The following is a 17,851-nucleotide window of genomic DNA, read 5'->3' on the forward strand; positions in this document are numbered from 1 at the left end:
AGACACAAGGCGGTGGCGGTGGCGGTGGCGGTGGCGTTGTAGCCGTCGTCTGGCTGGGGCAGCTTTCGGTAGCATAGCCAACGGTTCCCCATCCGAAGGGGCAGCCGCGTCTTCTGTTTTTTGTGTTCTTCTGTTTTTCTGTTTTCGGGGCGCTGCCCCGCTGAATAAACGCATAAATCTGAAAACCACAAATTGTAACATTGGCTGTAATAAATGCCGCGATCCGCCCACCATTTGCCCAGGCCCAGGCAGACAGAAGTAGCAGCAGCAGCAGCAGCAGCAGCCACAAGGCGACGCTAATCGAGAGTGAGACAGAAGGAGAGAGGTTCGAGCTGGAGTTCGAGCTCGAGCGGAGTAGGAGGCTGACCCGGTACAGACATTTTGGAATTTTCGACAGTTTTTTAGCCCTGAGCCTTTGAAAATTCACACGGGCCTAAACACAAAATAAACAAAATGTTGTGGCTGCCACGGCAACAGCAGCAGCAGCAGCAGCAGCAGTCAGGATCATCCCGAACCCTTACCCGTAGCCATACCCAAAGCCATATTGTCTTAATGCGCCGTGCCCTGTTACCGCCCCCTGTGCGTTGTGCTGCGGCCCCAACCGTTGTTGCCCCAATTAGTCCGATCTGCTTCTGATACGCGCGCCGAAACTCCGCCTGACCCTGGCCCAAAAGGGTTCAACCTAGAGATGGCACAAGCACACAGGCAGATGATATTAGTCGTGAGAGTTCGTGACAGGCAAAGATCTGGAAGGGAACTGTGCCATAAAGAATGCAAAATTGAATAAGAAAGATGTAACAGAAAGTTGTTGATGAAATTAGGTCAGAAAATCAAGACAGAAAATTATTAATGAGAAATCCTAAAGGCCATAAGGTTAGGGATTATTATCCCACATAGAAAGATCTGATAATCATGCAGAAGATTCTGAAAAATTACTCCAGTCTTCTTGTATCTAAACTTCATTCCCTTCTCGGCATTCCATGACTCCTCTCACGCACTCATCTCCAGCCAGAAAACAACACCAAAGATAAGCGACCACCACTCGCTCTCTCTTTCGAGCTCTCTCTCTTTCTGTTCGCTTTGGTATTATATATTTCTCGACCTTTTGACAATTTAATAATAGGTTTTCTCCCGTGTTGTACTCGCTGACCAAATGACGGACTACAATGTGGCTGCTGTGGCTGCGGTTCAGCTCGGTGTGCGCCCACCACATTTCGTAGAAATCCATGGCGACCTCTGGTCGAAATGCCATATTGCATGCAGCATGTAGGATGTCCATCTCTGCCCTGTGGATGGCTTGTAGTAGCTCCCTTTCGTTTTCGATGGGCGTTAAAATTGGGCTGATCACGTTCCTGCACGCCGTTCACTTTAGGTAGCCGTTTATATCTGCGTGTAATCCGACTTTCAGTCCCACAGAACTTCAGTTCCAGAATGAGAATCCCACAGTTGTGCCTCAATGCATCATCCATCCATCCATCCATCCATCCAAAGAGCCAAAGCGTCGGCGTTAGATGAAATTCTCTCTCGCATTTAACAATCGGTTGGCGGGGCCCATTCTATTGGCTTCCCAGTGAGTGATTCCGTCTATGGCTTTTGATTTTGATAAACGCTGCTAAATTGTGGCAAATTAAATTATTAAACAACATTTTTTTCCGTTGCCTTTTACTGATCGTTTGGCTCTGACTTTGGGCTGGGTTGGGTTTTGGCCAGGTTCTGATTCGGGGACGCTGCAAATTGTTGCAAATTATTTTTGGCCTTGTTCTAAGTTTCGCTATATGGAACGTGATCCAAACCGATCCGAGAACCGAGTTCTGTGGGCCGTCCACAGCCATTTGCAGTTTGTAGATCGATTTAAGCCACAATTTGGAGTCACTTTGATGTGGTTGTGGTTGGGGCTGAGGCTGAGGCTGGGGCTGTGATGTGTGGTCGAAAGGGAAGCCGAAGGCTGCTGAAACATGTCATTAGACAAATGGTGGGATGTGGCCTGTGGCCTGTAAACATAAAAGGAGATTTGCTTCTAAGTAAGGGGAGAGCAAGGGAATTCTTGGATTTATTTTTCGATTTTTACCTATTTTATTGGTAACTCTCTGGTCCGTTTCCGCTTCACAACTCGCTCCAGATGCCATTTGTCGCTAGTTTCCCTGCCATGCAATTTGCATGACACATTCGACATAATCACGATTACTTTCCCGAATTACCTGTCTTCGCGGTTCACTTTCCCCGCGCATTCTGCCGAAATGCCATTGACTAATGATTCAGTTGATAATAAAACAAAAAGTAAGCAAAAGGGAAAACCAGTTCCCCAATCGCGGAGGGCTCAGTCCACTGACAAATTTGCTGACAAATTCAAGGCAGCAACAGCCAGAGCCATCAATCAAGCCATTAAAAAGAATGCACCGCACAAATGACTCAAGGAACGCCACCTACAAAAATGTATCCACTCCAGAGCGGAGAGGGGAGAGAGAATTGCGGGTCCTGACCCTTCCTTTTTTTGGTTGGGGATCGTTCTTCCGACGACTGGCGAAATTATCAGCAAACATGTTGATTGTTATTGATCAGCGATGCTGATTAAAGCGACGGGGACCCGGAGCGTTGCCTTTCCAAAAGGGTCTCGCATCGGACACGGGACATCGGATATCCATGGCCTGGGTGGCCATCAAAGCGACACTATGTCGCCTGTCAAAATTCTTAATCAAATACGCAGCGGAATGTCATCATTATGCAAAAGAGGCGCACTGGAAGGTAGGCAGCCAGGGAGCCTCCTTCCTCTCTTTGGAGGAGACATGCAAAGAGCTTGCCGCTGCATGCCGCAGACATTTACAATTACATGGGGCAGGCATTGGTGGTGGCACCTCTTCTAGTCTTGGGCCTCTCGCTTGACAGACGGCCAACAACATTTGCGCCACATTTACTTCACACGGCGGCCCTCCAAAGTCCTTCTCTCTCACTCTCTGCTGCTGCTGCTGCTCTGCTCTGTTGCTGTGACATTTTAATCGCATTTGCTAAAACTCAGTGAACAATTCCCCTTTCAGCGGCCAAAAGGGATGCAAGAACAGCGAAGCTTTAGGTGCGAAAATAGCAGAATATTTAGACACACTTTTGGGACGAAAATTAAAGGGTAGAGGAGTGCTGCGAAGATCGTTCTAGTTTTACTTCAAAAAGGGAGAATATTATATAGAATTATATGGAATATAATTATCCTAATGAAACAATTTCAAACTCTTTCTTTTCACAGCTTCAAATGTCCGATCCCAAACTTGATATCGCATTGCTGTCAGTAAAGATTAAATTGCTCTCTAAAACACTCCTTTGCCTATCCAAATCTATTCATGTAGTCAGCATACCCTACGCATAGACAGAGTGAAGCCTGCGTCTACGACTGTCATTAAAAGAGAGGATCGCGAACGCGCGCGACTCGCACACGCATTTTACGAGGCAGCGGCAATCCGCAAGATCTGGGCGTTCCCCTACGTTCCCCCAGAGCGCAGCTCTGGCCCACTGTGACAAAGCGTAGCCAGAGCCTGGAGACTCCTCCGACTGAAGCCTGAGCCTCCTCCGACTGAAGCCTGAGCCTGATGATAGCTTACTTAGCGACTGGCGGAGAGGGGACTGCATGGAGTGGAGTCTCAGTCTCAGTCTCAGTCTCAAGTCTTCCTCTCGCTCTCTCGAGTGTGTGTGTGTGTGTAATGTATGAAGCGGATTTGTGCAGACTGCGTCGCCTTATTTAGGAGATCGTGATAAAAGTTGGAAGTCGCTTGATTTATGTCAACGCACACACCAGAGCCCAGAGCCCAGAGCCACAGAGCACCAGAGGGACTTGGCCCGAAGAAGAACTCCAGATACGATACCGCCTAAGATTCTCCCATCCCATCCCATGCCGCATTCGCATTTCGCATTTCGCAATCCCAATGCCGCTCAGCCTCATTGAATTTAAGTGCCAAATTAGGAACAATATTGAAGCACAATTGCCAGGAGGGGAACGTTCTGGAGTTCTCTCTCTCTCTCTTGGTCGAAATCCCCCAAACACTGTCACTGGATGAAGTGAGCTGTCACGTTTGCGGTCTGCTTATGTCAGATTCAGCTGCAACCGTCTGCGGTCTCAGCAACAGCATCAGCATCAGCCAGAGCCTCTCCTTTAAGCCCTTTAAAATGTGTTGTTATGATCGGGCGGCAACGATAAGTTAACTTTTTCAGATGGTTGGAAGTTGGAACTGAAACGGAGACTGGGGACTGGGGACTGCCAACTGCCAACTGCAACTGGGATGCCCTGATGGAGAGAGAAACTGCAATCTCAGTTGCAGCCTTGCAACAGGCTCTAAAGTTACGCGGCATTGGGGTTTTAGGTTTTCTCCCGACTTTCGATGCAAATCATTTTACGTGTTGGCGACATTAAGCGCGAAATGACCCCGTTATCCCACTTGTCATCATCACTTCATAAATTAATGCTAAACCCAAGAAGGAGGTAGCCACAGACACAGACCCAACACCAGCACCAACACCAACCAGGTATTCCTACTCCTTTTGGGGCCACAAAGCGGGTCAAGATCAGAAACAGAAGTTGTACTCCTTCCAGTTAGAGTTTGGTTGGAAATTTTGAATCATAAACTTAATTCCTAGAGTCTGTTCCCCTGTCCGTGCCCCCTGCTACATTCAGTCTCAAATTTGTGTCGACAAATTGGTCCCTTTGGCTGTGTGTGTGTCTGTGTCTGTGCCTTAGCCTGGCCAAAACCCAGCCAAAGTAACAGACTCTCTCGAGAGACACTCGGTCTGGGGCCGCCTCGAGTGTGTGCTCCGCTTTGCGATTACGATCACTTTTAGATCCAATATATCAGAGGCGCGTTGACGTTGTACATTGGACGACAATTGATATAAGTTGTGGTGAAAAGTTTAGTGGCATTCAACGATTGCTTTGCTAGATTAAAAGCGACAGGCAGCCAGGACGGGGACTCGGACTGGGACTGGGACTGGGACTGGACCTGGACATCGATGTGGACTTGAAGCTGATGCTGAAACGAGGCGGCACCGGGATCGAGGCGACTGTTGGCTGGCTGACTGTGCCTGGCCCACAAATCTTTTGCAGTCCCACCAACAATCACAATGCCAGAGCAAAACACACAAAAACAACCAAAAACGAAACAAGGAAGAAGGCTGTAGAATTGATATTTCGAACTCAAGATACCCAGTAAAATGATTCCAGCCTTAACTCGTGATTGTTATTAGTTTTCAGTAGCTGAATATGGGCTATAAAATTACATTAATGTTCAACAAATTGTGGAAACACAGCACACCTTTCCCGAAAGTTTGTTGGATTATTTTTGGGATCTAAAGCTAAATTGAATTCATTGAAGAAGCACATTTTCCGACTCAAATAAATATTTGTATAATTTCTGGGACTTCCAGAACCCTGCCTCCCGCCTGTTACAAACACCTCAACTCACACAACATACCCCTGTGCTCCCCTAAATACCGTTTGCAACAAAGTAAAATAAAATAAGTAAAGAAGCAAGCAGACAAGTCAGCAGACAAATAGCCGCACGTTGTACGTGCCGCTTTGGAATCTGTTTGGATATACATACAAATATCCGTATATATACGTATGTTGCCTTGCTCTCTGTACATTTTATGGTAGTTGAGCTTTTTTAATTGCAGCCACAGCCACACGGCACAGCCGCTGCTTCAGCAGCAGCAGCCGCCACAGGAGCGGCCACATGTACCCATCGTCAGTCGTCAGTCGTTCGTCGTCTGTCGTCTGTCGGGTGCCGCCACCCGTTAACAGTAAAACGCAAAATTATGCGATGCTACGTGATGACAACAAGGTGGAGCATTCCAATACGTCTCGCAGATGCTATCAGATCCAAGGGGGGGATCTCAGGGGATATGTCTCAGTGGCATATGCCTGGGCCCAGGCCTGTGGCCAGCCCACTGTCGGTTATTACGTATAAATTAGTGGGGAATATTTTAATTTAGAATATTGGATGCTCTCTTTAATGAAAGTTGTGTGGTATATATCAGAAGTATTTGACTGATAATGTAGATATTTTAATTACGAGTATTATGGAATATTTGCAGCTTTATATGCACAAATTATTGCACCTTGAAAACTTAAAACTATAAACAAAAACTCAATCTGGTTTTAATAAATTCTAAAAATTCACCATACCTCCCTGCTATAGAGTACAGCAAGAGTTTATCATCAAATGACATCTAATGAGTTAGACATTGTCGCTTAGCGGGTTGCCGAGGTTCCACTGGGGTTCCAGATCGTGTCTCAACCTGCGACTGCTTCTGCGGCTTCAGCGCACCTTGAAGTTGATCATTCCTCTGACGAGGAGGAGGCTGGAACCTGTTGCCAAATATCTCGTAGATTGGGTGAGATTTATGTGTTAGCAAGGCTTAGAAAGAAATTTGGATGAGTCAAGGCGCGTGAGGCGACTCAGTTTTGATGTGGCAACTGCTGTTGCTGATGAATCAGATGAGAAATCTGCATCTGCATTGAAGAGCGTGGGGGAAAAAACCCAACCATAAAAGTTGTCACCTTCCCGATGACGGAAGTGATGATTGGGCTACCGAAGTGTTGAATCAGTCCGTGGTCGGTCCAGCGGTAAGATGGCCGCAATTGATAAGTCCGCGTGGACGGGGTCTTTCAGCAGCGAGTGGGTGCAGTGGGTGGGCAGTGAGTGGTACGCCCCCTGGCCTGGAGTGCAATAGAGTCTTGGCGATCGGCTGCCATCGACGATCCGCAGATCCTAAGCCAATGTGCGGCCAACAAAAGCAGCGGGTGACGGCGCGGCGCACACAGCGGGCCGCCTCCTTCAGGTCGGATTTGTGCGTCTTCGCTGGACTGGGAGTCGGAGTCGAAGTCTTAGCCGAAGTCAAACTGCGTGGATGTCGTCCTTTTGGTGGAAGGTGGAAACAGTTTAGGTTAATGCCATAAGCAGCAGCAGGCCAAAAACCAACGGCAGCGGTTAACTGGAAAACCACACGTGCCTCAAAAGGCGACCACATGCAGATCTATATGGCCACAGCCTACATACAGAATGCAGAAGATACACCAGCAGCCACATCCACAATCCACATCCTGGGACACACTCGCCACAGTAGCTGCTCTGGCATTCGTTTCGCATTTGGAAACGCTTTCATTATAGCCAAGTCGAAGTGGGTTCTGGGTTCTGGGATCCTGTCGTGAGACGCGCTAACATTTAAATTTGTGGAAAATGAACCTCAACAAGGGTCCTCCTTCTCCCACTCCTGCTGCTGCTGCTACCCGGGCAATGTTACGGCTTATCAAAACATAGTCAATATTTAATTAACACGAACGCATCAAGCCAGCAAGGGGGACGACGCTTCGGACTTGAGTCATGCACGGGACGAGCGCTGCCCCGAACCGAGTGATTTATGATCTCTCAAGTGAAATTCTCACTCTCTATCTCTTGCTCTACGTCTGTATGTGTACCTCCTTTTTCAGTCTGTTTACCAATTTCGCTCGCTCACCACGAATCAATGTGCGAGCCGACAAAGGAACAGTTGTTCTAAATAGTGTACTTAATTGTTGGTAAATACCATAGCAAGCAGTTCCCCTAAATGCTGAGCAAATGAATTGATTATCGCATCCCGCACAGTAAACACTCGTGGGGTAGAGACATATCCTAAACACACACTGAATACACCCACATAAGGTAAAACCCAATTGAGTGCATCAACATGTGAAATGGTGGTTTTTACTCATCCAAGATGATCGCAAGAGCACATGTAAATATTCCCCTTAAGTGCAGTGGCTTCAGTTTGGTTCACTTTGTCTAGTAGGCACTGTAGTTTCTCTACCATCAATCAACTGCGCATCAAATTAATTCCACCTCGTATTACAAAACCAACAATTAGCTGTAAATGCACATAAAAGAGAAGAGAGACAGCCATTACCTGCTTCAGCTTATGATTCTCGCTATGCAAAAACAACATCAACCCATTGCACATGCAAAAGCAGAGCGGCGATAAGAATAAAGAGAAGTGGAGAAGCAATGAAATAAAAGAAATGCAGCTTATGCAGGCCGAGGCATGGTGCGTAGTAGTCAAGGTGATACTTTGGCAGTAAAGCTCTTTATCATAGCTATGGCTTGTGGACATGCGTCACCCTACGGAAAGCACCTTGGGCAGAGTCATTGCAATCATCTTAAGCGAGTGAAGAGTCTCATAAGCAAAAGAGAGTGAGTTCCCAAGCGAAGAGAAACCTGATCTCTGACCCATGAGCCTTAGTGCCCACTTATTAAATCATAGAAAAACACATCATTTAAGGCTTTTTTTGTTGTCTTTTAATTGTATAAATATGTTTATGTATTAACTAATTGTTTTGCTGTCTCTCTCTATGCATATAAGTACATTAATTGCGTTTATTTTTTAGCTGATTTATTGGGGAATAAAACAGAAAATGTCTAGAATTTTACACTGTCTGCACTTTCTAATTATTTTATTTGCTTTATATAGTAGGTATATTTAAATGGTATAAATAGCGGAAAAACATGTACAATCTTATTGCCGGGCACTTAAAAAAAGAAATAAAAAAGAACAAAAACAATTTCGGGGTAATTTTTTGTTTAAATTTTTGTTTTGTTTTTGTGATTTTTTTTAGCAAATATTTTCTGTTTTTATTCTTTTAAAATTTAAACTTAAACAAAACAATCGCATATCGTAGTATTTACTTGATAATGTTTTTGTTTATGGTTTATGATTAATATTATGATTAATTTTATGTAATACATTTTCAACGTGTTTTATTTTCATTTTTGATTTTAAAATAAAAATACTTATCATTTAGGGCATGTGTCTGTGTGTGTGTGGGTGTCTTTTGTAGTATTATTATTAAGTTTTAATTAATTTCATTATTCATACAAATATAGCGAGGGGGCAGGGGGTAAATGTTCAATTTTTAAGGCAAGATAATTGCAGCTGATGGTTTCTTTCTATGTCTAAATGTTGCACTGTGTGTGGCTTTCGTTACCGTTAGTATGGAAAGCACAAGAAGCTGAAGCTTAATTGCACTTTCGCTGGCAATGTTAGCCCCACTGGAGAATGATTCTGGCAACAAGTTGGTGGCGGTTAAATGTTGCTTCCTTCCGGCTTGCTGTTTCGGTTATTGTTGCTCTAGCGGTTAATAATGCTGTATAGAAATATGCTGCTGGGTTGACGGATCCTCTAGGGGGTGTGTTGGATCATCCCCGAATACTGCTGGATCGAGTGATTATGTTGTGTGTTTAATGTGGCTTAAGCGAAAGCTCTATCGGTTATTGTTGCTAGGAATAAATGTTCCACCGATTCCTTTAGTGGTTTCTTCTACCTCCCATAGCCGCCACGCCCACAGGTGTCCTTGTGTAGATTTCTGCAAAATATTTTCAAGAGAATTTTGTTGCTTCTGTTCTTTTGTTGTTGTAGTTGTTGGTGCTGCTATTGTTGCTGTTGCTGTTGCTGTTGGTGGTGCTGCGCCTGCGCAACATTTTGTGAATGTTTCTGTAGGTTGATGGATGGGGGGCGTGGCAAGTGCATTGAAGAGACCAAAGAAACCAAAAAATCGAAATAGTAGATAAAACCAACACCCGATCTAGCCATCCATTCATTCATTATAGTACACGATGTTGTGGCTGTTGGACTTATTCTTAACATTTTTTATTTTTTGTTTGTATTTTTTTTGAGTGGTGCATGAAGAAGGCGGTGGTGTGTGTGTGCTTGTTGTAGCTGTTGCATTTGCATTTGCGGCTGTTGCTTCGTTTTGCCTTGCTTGCTGTTCAGATCCCATTCAAATGGATATATTGTAGTTTATTGTATATATAAGATATAGCTGTGATATTGCGTGCTGTTGTTGGTGCTGCGGTGCTTAGATATCGGTTTTACTTTATATATTGCTCTGTGTGTGTGGTTTTTTTATATATATTTATATATATATATATTGTATGTATATATATGGTATTTTAGCTTATCGCCAAACACACTGACTACATCTACAAATAGAAGAGAGAGAGAAAACGAGAAAAATATAGAGAATATTTTGTGATGTGGCAGAAGATTGTGCGATAATTCGGTGAAGAGAAACAAATTACAATATAAATGATATATTAACAAAGCGATTCGGTGGTTCTGTTTGCCCCCGAAATGGGATTGCGATTGCTGTTCTTTTATGGTTGGTTAGGTGTGCGTTTGTGTGTGTGTGTGCTTTTGTGGGTGTGCATTTGTGTATTTGTGTTCGTGTAAGCTTTTTGTCAAATTCGAGAGCTTTTGTCCGGAAATTTGATGGCTTATGTCCTCAATTATTTATCGAATTGATAGATTAGAGCTCTACCAAAATTGGTATTTCCTATTGGAAGCATTTATTAGAACAATATTTATGTGGACTTAGGGGTTCAAGCTTCCCATGGTAAGCACTTTGTAGAAATAAAACAGAATATGCTCTTCAAGTTATCTGGAGACTGTTTTCTGTACTAAAATGGTAAGTTAATCAACAAATGTCAGGCAAGTATTCTTTCTTAGTATTCTCTCTGGGAGTTTTCCCTTATGCAATCTATAATATATAGGCATACTTCTCATACATCTTCTAGCGAGAATTACGCTCATTGAAAGGTGATTACTATATCCATCTGCCTGTGCTACGTTCCGTTCCGTTATCAACGTTTTTCCCCTGGCTATAAATACCTCTGGTATATCTCTCCTATATATAATCTAAATATAACAATTTTCACATGGAATTCTAACCATTTGAGGTTTTTTTTTTGTATATCCAGCTATATAGCGTGATATATGAATAATCTGCCTCAGGCAACGCGTTTTTCCATTTAAGTGAATCCCACTGGCCATGAATAGATGATAGGGTAGTCCCCCTTTATCTGAGAATGTACATTACATGAATACACCCAGCTCTATGGCTCTATCTGTGCCCAACACCGAATATAAGTAATTATGATCCATGCACTTTAACCTTAGATATATCAGACATGTGTGTGGATTTGTTTATATAAAATCCCTTGGAACAACCCTGAATCGGAAGCATTTTGAATTAAAGGTCTTAAAGGGGTCAGGTCAGAGGGTAAGTAGGGAAGTTGCGACTCACCTGTGCTGGCGAAGATTATCACGCTGCTTGAAGTACTTGCCGCAGACCTCGCACGAGTATGTGATCTCCGGCGATTTGTGGGTGCGCTCGTGGATCATCAGGTTGTATGGCTTGGTGAAACGCCGCTGGCAGTACTTGCAAATGAACTCGCACTTCGGACGCATCTTGCGACGGAAGTCCGACCGGCAGTCATCGTTGTCGATTCGCATTACAGCAAACATTTTGACGGGCGGTATGTGCGGCTGGCTTCTCCCTCGGGTGCTTTTCGGTGACTTTTTCGGCGTATTGTACTCACTGTACTCACTGCTCTCTCTCTCTCACCTCACTTCACTCTCTGCTCTGGGCTCACACGCTCTCTCTCTCTCTTTGACTCGCTCTCTCGCCCAACCAACAAATGGGGGGACCTGACACTGACTGACTTGCTCGTTCTCACTCGCTCTCTCTCTCTCTGTCTGTCTGGCTGTCTGTCAGTGGGGGAGTTGCCGTGTGTTGTGTTTGTTTGTTGGAGCTTTTGCTCGGTGTACACTCTCTTTCGTCTAATCGCTATCTCTCGCCAGATAACACCGTTAATTGCGGTGAGTGTTGCCAGTTGGTTGGTTTTTTCCTGGTGAAATGCGGCAACGCTGCTTCCGTCAGACACTATCGTTTTTTTCTGCTGCTGCTGCTGCTGGTGCCGCTCTATCTGTGATTTCTCCCTATGGTGTTGTGGGCGTTTTGGGTGGGCCGTACTGCTGCTGCTGCTGCTGCTGTTGACTTTTTGGTTTATGGCGCACTTTAAGGCAAACACCTAAAAAACACAGAGACAAAAATATATAAAGTTAGCAACGCCTGCGACAACTTTTATGTGCCAATAAATTCAGTCAGAAAAACATATATGTATGTTTTGTATTGTTATTCCATCCGACAAGTTGTCTGTGTCCGCTTGGGTGCTCACGCAACATGAAATTGAAAATGACTCATTAAGCAGCAACGAGCAAGCAGCAACCAAATCCGTTGCTGAAACACGGTGTTGACATTTACAAATCACCACAGATGCCCCCCATACACCATATCCCTGCTCCATCCACTCTCGGATGGTAACCTTCAACGGGCCTTATGATAATTTGTCTCCAACCGACACCGACATTGATTGTTGTCTCTGTGTAGTGTCGCCTTTCGGCTCTGTTACGGACTGTACTGTACTGTACTTCACTTTATTTTACTTCCGCAAACACAATTGTCCAATTAGCTGTAGAGTTATCGTATGTTTGTGGATGAAACTATGAGATAACATGAGCCCATGATAAAGAAATGGATATTCTAATTAATTATAAATCAGTTTTCAAAAAATTCTGACAAAGTTTCGATGGATTGAAGATTAAAAATCCCAACATGTTTCCTCCTCCCCATGGCATACAATTTTTGGCACAACCGACTTCACTTGCTCAGCTTTCGGGCATTTCTTACAAAACTGAGTCATAACAATAATTCACCCCATTGGAGCTACTCCCCCGTCGCGTTATGGCCAAGTACAGTTGCCAAATACGCCCTGTTCTTGGCCACTTCATTAAGGTGGCGCTGTAACAAGTTTATTTTTAATTGGCGCCTTGCGAAATCGAATGAATATTTATGCCCAACGCTTCCCTTGGGATTCCTCGATCCCTTGGATTCCAGGGTCCGCGTCCGCATCCTCGCGGTAGTTAACAACTGTTATTTTTTATGTAATTTTATTTTTGTCATTTCGGCGCCGCTGGATGGCAGTTTTTGTTCTTTTTGGGACATATATTTCCCAGATTTAGTATGTCTCTGCCTTTGGGGATTGGGACTGGGATTCGGATTCGGATTCGGATTCGGGAATTTCTGTGCGAAACAAAAGGCAGCGCTGACTGGTAGCGACAAGCGTCTCGGCAAGGCCCGATTTCGATATTTATTTATATGTTATGGTGCTTTCAGCTCGCAGCTGGAGCACTTTTTGGGTATGGGTATGGGAACGGGTTGCCGGGTTGCCGGGTTCCCCGTGCTACCCGGGTACCCGATTCGGGATCGCTTCGCTTCGGTTCAGTTCGGTTCGGTTAAGGGGGAGCTAACGTTGACAACAAAAGCCAAACGTCACAGCGGGTGCTGCACCGGCCGCAGACGGTACGTAGTTATTGTCATTATAACATTAATGCCCACTAAACATATTCAAATTATAACACTGACTCTCTGGCTCTTTGCTTGTGTTGTGTTGGTGGAAGAGGTCCAGGTCCCCGGCTGAGTCCATGGCTGGGTCGCTGATCGCATTGGTCATGTCTGTCTCAGTCTACGTTTCGGTCCCCAGTCTCTCTGTGTCTCTGTGTCTCTGGGGGGACTCCTCCTCTGCGACTCCTCCAATGTTAATTTGTGTACACAATGTGGCGTCACATTGGCATTTTAACGCCGTTAATCATGCGACACAGGGCGCCTGCATAAGGCCATCCATTCGATATGGATTCTTTGACTCTGTCGCTCCGTCGCTCTGCCCCAGCCTCGCTTTGGTCTCGCATTTGGATTTGGATTTGGATTTGGCTGCGGCTTTGACTTCGACTTTGGCTCTGGGCTCTTTCAGCGTGGGCTTAAGTGGAGCACCATTAGCCACGGGTTACGGCTGGAGGTTAAGCACTCTATTTGGTCATTTGGTGGATGAGGATGAGTCGCAGATGATGCTGGAATTATCTGTAGTTGAAGCTGAAGGCTAAAGGAGTGGGATGTAGAGTGCAGATTTCCCTCCAAAAGTACACCCAAAAAATAATCATAAATTCGTTCTTTTAGCACAAACCAAATGCCACTTTCTGATCCACTTAACAGATCAGCATAATCTGTTGAAAATCCAAGCAAACAATCATGGCAAAAGCATCACACAATCTGGCCAAAATAATCTCAAATCCCAATGGGCGTTTCTTGGCACCTTCAGCCGTCAGCAGCTGACGACGAGGCGATCTCCAACTGTTAGTATTTGGCAACTGCGAATCCGCTTAGCCGCCAGAGACACAGAGCCACAGAGCCACAGAGCGAACACCCACAGATCGGAGCAGAGAACTGCCCAAATATTGTATAATAAACTGTTGTCCAACGCAAAGATAATCCCATTAATCCGCACTGAAAATAATTAGTGTTGTGAACACACGGAGAGATCTACCTTTGAGAGAGAGATGGAGAGTGATGGGAGAGAGACAGAGAGAGGGTTCACACAGCATGATCCTGACTCTGCCTGCCGAGCTAGTCCCAGTCCCAGTCTCAGTGCCAGTCTCAGTGCCAGTGAAGGGCATGCGAAAGGCGTTAATGCTGCGTGAAATTAGATTTGCAGCAGGGAAAGAGCCAGCGAACCAAATAAAAATGGCATGACAGCAACACACACAGGGAGAGAGAGAGAGAGCGATTATTCCATATCTGTGATGGGAAGAAGTGCAAAGTAAGTGCGACTGGAACAGCGCCTTCCACGAACCCACGAACGACACAGACACAGACACAGACACAGAGTTACAGTTTAACACCCCGACAGAGCCGTGCCAGAGATGAGATAAATCGTAGCGGTACGAACGATAACCAAAAAGTGACACACACGTCGAAGGACCGACCGAGGGACATGGTCAAAAGCGATTACCACACCACACTTCTCCTGTGCTCCTTTCACAAAAAAAAACTCTTCTTTCTCTCTTTTTGGAGGCGGACAGTGAGTTGGCAAGGTGCCATTAAAAATTACAGCCGAAAAGTGAAAAAAATATAAGAAAAAAAAAAAACGCAGGGCGAGATGACAATAAAGGGACGACAAAAGGCACCGAAACCCATTTGATACGAATCTAATTGTGCTAATGGCACAAAATTCCTGGGAAAAACACCCACACGGTGACCGAACAGAGCTGAGGGTTGGAGAGCAGAACCAATATGTTGCCGGTGGAAACAATTAGGATATGTGGCAGTGCCACTTCAAGTAGAACAAAAGGTGAATGCAACACACAAGAAAAGATGACCCCAAACAACACACCGCAAACAGACAAAAGGAAGAAGGATCGCATCTCTCTGATTCTCACTCATCTGCTGCCAAAAGCGAAACGGAAAGGAATGTGAAAGAAAGTTGATTTCTTATGGATCTCACAGCTCATATCTGAGCAGATATGACAGTCGGTCAAAGTCAGGCAAGATTAGGTGCCAGCCGATGTCCATTTACAGTAATCGTTTAACTAATTAGACTCTAATTGATGAGGCACAGCGTGTGGTCCAGACGAGGCCGCACAACAGGCAGAAGATCACAAAAAACCAGAAGGTTCAAAGTCAAGAAAGAAATGGGATAAACAGGATAAAAGATAAAGGAACCAACTATTCAGGAATACCTCAAAAATATAGTCTCAAAAGTCCCCTCTTGATTCATGCAACTTTTGCAGCCACATCTGTTAACCCATTCGACTCATTGGTATTTCATAATCCAACAAAAGGCGAAAACTTCATGGCACAATGCCTATGACTCACCATCTGGAAATTTGGCCAAATCTGCTGTTGCTGATGAACAGATCATCGCTCAACATTCCTGGCGATGATTCGCCTTGCTCGATTCGATGGTGCGTTCTGTGATTAACCTTCTCTAGGCTAGACCTTGTTTTAAGCCACAAGAAGTTTGCCTCGCTTCATGCTGACTCAGCTGTTGGCCAAGCTTTCAAGGGGGCAAGTTTTCGATTTGACCAATTGCCGACGGCTTTTGGTGGTGTGATTTTTTTTGTTGAGTGGAATTATTTCAGTAACTAGGAATACAGTTGGAAATATATAGCAACATTTGTGGGAGTTTCTGAACCTGAATATATCTCAAACGAATACGGAAAAGATTTTGAAATGAATCTGTGATGAATGCATAAACATAAATCATAATCTGACGAGAGTTTTCCTGCATCCATTTCAAATTTAAGCTGTGGGAAATTTCAATAAATTGATGCTTCATAATGGAAGATAAATAAAGTATATTTATTTTGCTAGAAAAACTTGTCCTTCAATGATAGAGGATCTGCTTAGATATTCTTCTAAAAGTCTAGTTTCATCGAAGAGAGACGAATAATTTGTGAATATTTTGTATTTCATCATAATCCCCAATGATGATGAAATTCAGTTCATCTTTATTCTTGCTCAAAAATGTATTTGTACAACTTTTGTTTTACTTTCATCTGCTAGATGCCAATAGGGAAATGTTCGATTTGCCGTCAGCCATTTTGCCAAATGGCGACACTTTCACACACGGACACAGACGCAAACACACGGACGACAAGTGACCGAAAAAAGCTCCATTTGCCACACGCACGCCATATTAGCATTAGACCAGCAGCTCTATCTCCCTCATGCACACACACACACACGCACACGCATGGAGAGAGCGAGAGCGAGAGCGAGCGAGAGGGAGAGGAAGAGAGAGTCACGCACCCACATTACGTGGTTGTCCAATGAAAGAGCGTAAAACTGGTAGCAGCCCGAAGCAACAAGTGAAGTGAAGACGGGGCAAGCAGAAAGCAAGCAAGAGGCAGAACAAGAACGAACACGAACGAGCGCCATTGCTACTGGAATTGAAATTCGAGAATAAAACTTACCCAATGGGAGAGAGCGGAAATGTTACGACGATGCTGACTGCTACTGCTGGGGAAACCAAACGGGTGGAATGCTGTGTGTTGGTTGTGGCAGCTGGAAGCTGGAATTACGCGACGGTTGCTGGAATCCGGTGGACTCTGTGGTCTCGAGTCACGTACTTAACGATGTGGGTCTGTATGGATCTGTTTGTCTGGGAATAGTTAGATCAGATCGCTGGCTGAGGCTGATGGCTGATCTCTTTCGTACGTCGCGAAGGAACTGACTGACTGAGGGAACGAACTACGCACTGCGCGGCACAAAGTTGAATGAATGAATGAATAACTGAAAGAAATAGTAGTCAACGCTGTTGCTGCCTGCTGCCTGCTGCTGCTGGCGGCTGCTGCCGTCTGCTGGCGTCGCTGCTGCGGCGACGCAGAAGCAGAAGCGGCAGCGGCAGCAGCAACAATCGCTCTGTCTCTGTCTCTGTCCGAGCGAGTGAGTCAGAGCATAAAATACCAGTAGTCCCGAAGCGGGTTCGGCTAAAAGAAGACAACAAAAAAAAACGCTTCGTGCTACTGCGCATGCGCAACACTTAAGCCGTCTCGCTCTGGCTCTCAGAGCTCCACACTCCTCTTCGGGCCTTGGTGTATGCGTGCGTAAGAGCGGAAGCTCTCTTTCGAAAAAGGGGTAACGGTCACAAAACGGTAGCCACAAAATGGCTACACTTCTAAGAGCTACAAAATGGCGGTGCGCTTACCTATCGAGCTGATTTCCCCGTGGTTTCTGTTGATATTGTACAATATATTCCACTGATCGCATATACCATATAGTCTTCCTTTGTGGCAAGAGACCTTCTTCTGCTGCCTCGACGGTAATATTATTAATAAAATATATTTCACTTCCGAACGCTTCTGTGCGCGAGAGTCAACTGCAAAGTTACGATCGAAACTTCAGGCTTGATGGGTTGTTGTAGCTTTTTTGTTGTGTGTTTTTTACCTTATTTTATTTTCAGTTGCTCACTCTCACTCTCCCTCCCGCTCTCACGACTGCGTGTGCACTGACGCTGTCCCGCTCTCACCTAAACGCTGTGAGCGTAAAACAAGTTTTGAGTGCGACTGCTGATTGGTTGTCCCGCGATTCTGCTCAAGAGCGAGTGCCAAACGAGTGGCAAAGAGTGTCAGAGTGTGTGCCACGTTCCTCTCCGTTGGGATTTTGAGTGTT

General features: G+C 45.0%; 1 protein-coding gene across 3 annotated transcripts; it reads right to left on the reverse strand.

Moving 5' to 3' along the window:
• Positions 1-8,383: 8,383 nt before the first annotated feature.
• On the reverse strand, positions 8,384-17,556 carry LOC117582119 (protein drumstick). Of its 3 annotated transcripts, none has more exons than XM_034269696.1 (3): positions 17,388-17,556; positions 11,090-11,876; positions 8,384-9,370 (listed from the first exon to the last, which is right to left on the reverse strand). In XM_034269696.1, exons 2-3 carry the CDS (start codon positions 11,308-11,310, stop codon positions 9,325-9,327), a joined length of 267 nt encoding a protein of 88 aa, XP_034125587.1. In that variant the 5' UTR covers positions 11,311-11,876; positions 17,388-17,556; the 3' UTR covers positions 8,384-9,324. The 3 variants fall into 3 exon arrangements, with proteins under 3 accessions (XP_034125587.1, XP_034125586.1, XP_034125588.1); XM_034269695.1 differs by lacking the exon at positions 17,388-17,556 and adding an exon at positions 16,654-16,962; XM_034269697.1 differs by lacking the exons at positions 8,384-9,370; positions 17,388-17,556 and adding exons at positions 9,505-9,986; positions 16,654-16,961.
• Between the last annotated feature and the right edge of the window lie 295 nt (positions 17,557-17,851).

The sequence above is a fragment of the Drosophila guanche genome, unplaced genomic scaffold (genome assembly GCF_900245975.1).
Source record: "Drosophila guanche unplaced genomic scaffold, DGUA_6, whole genome shotgun sequence".
Taxonomy (NCBI): domain Eukaryota; kingdom Metazoa; phylum Arthropoda; class Insecta; order Diptera; family Drosophilidae; genus Drosophila; species Drosophila guanche.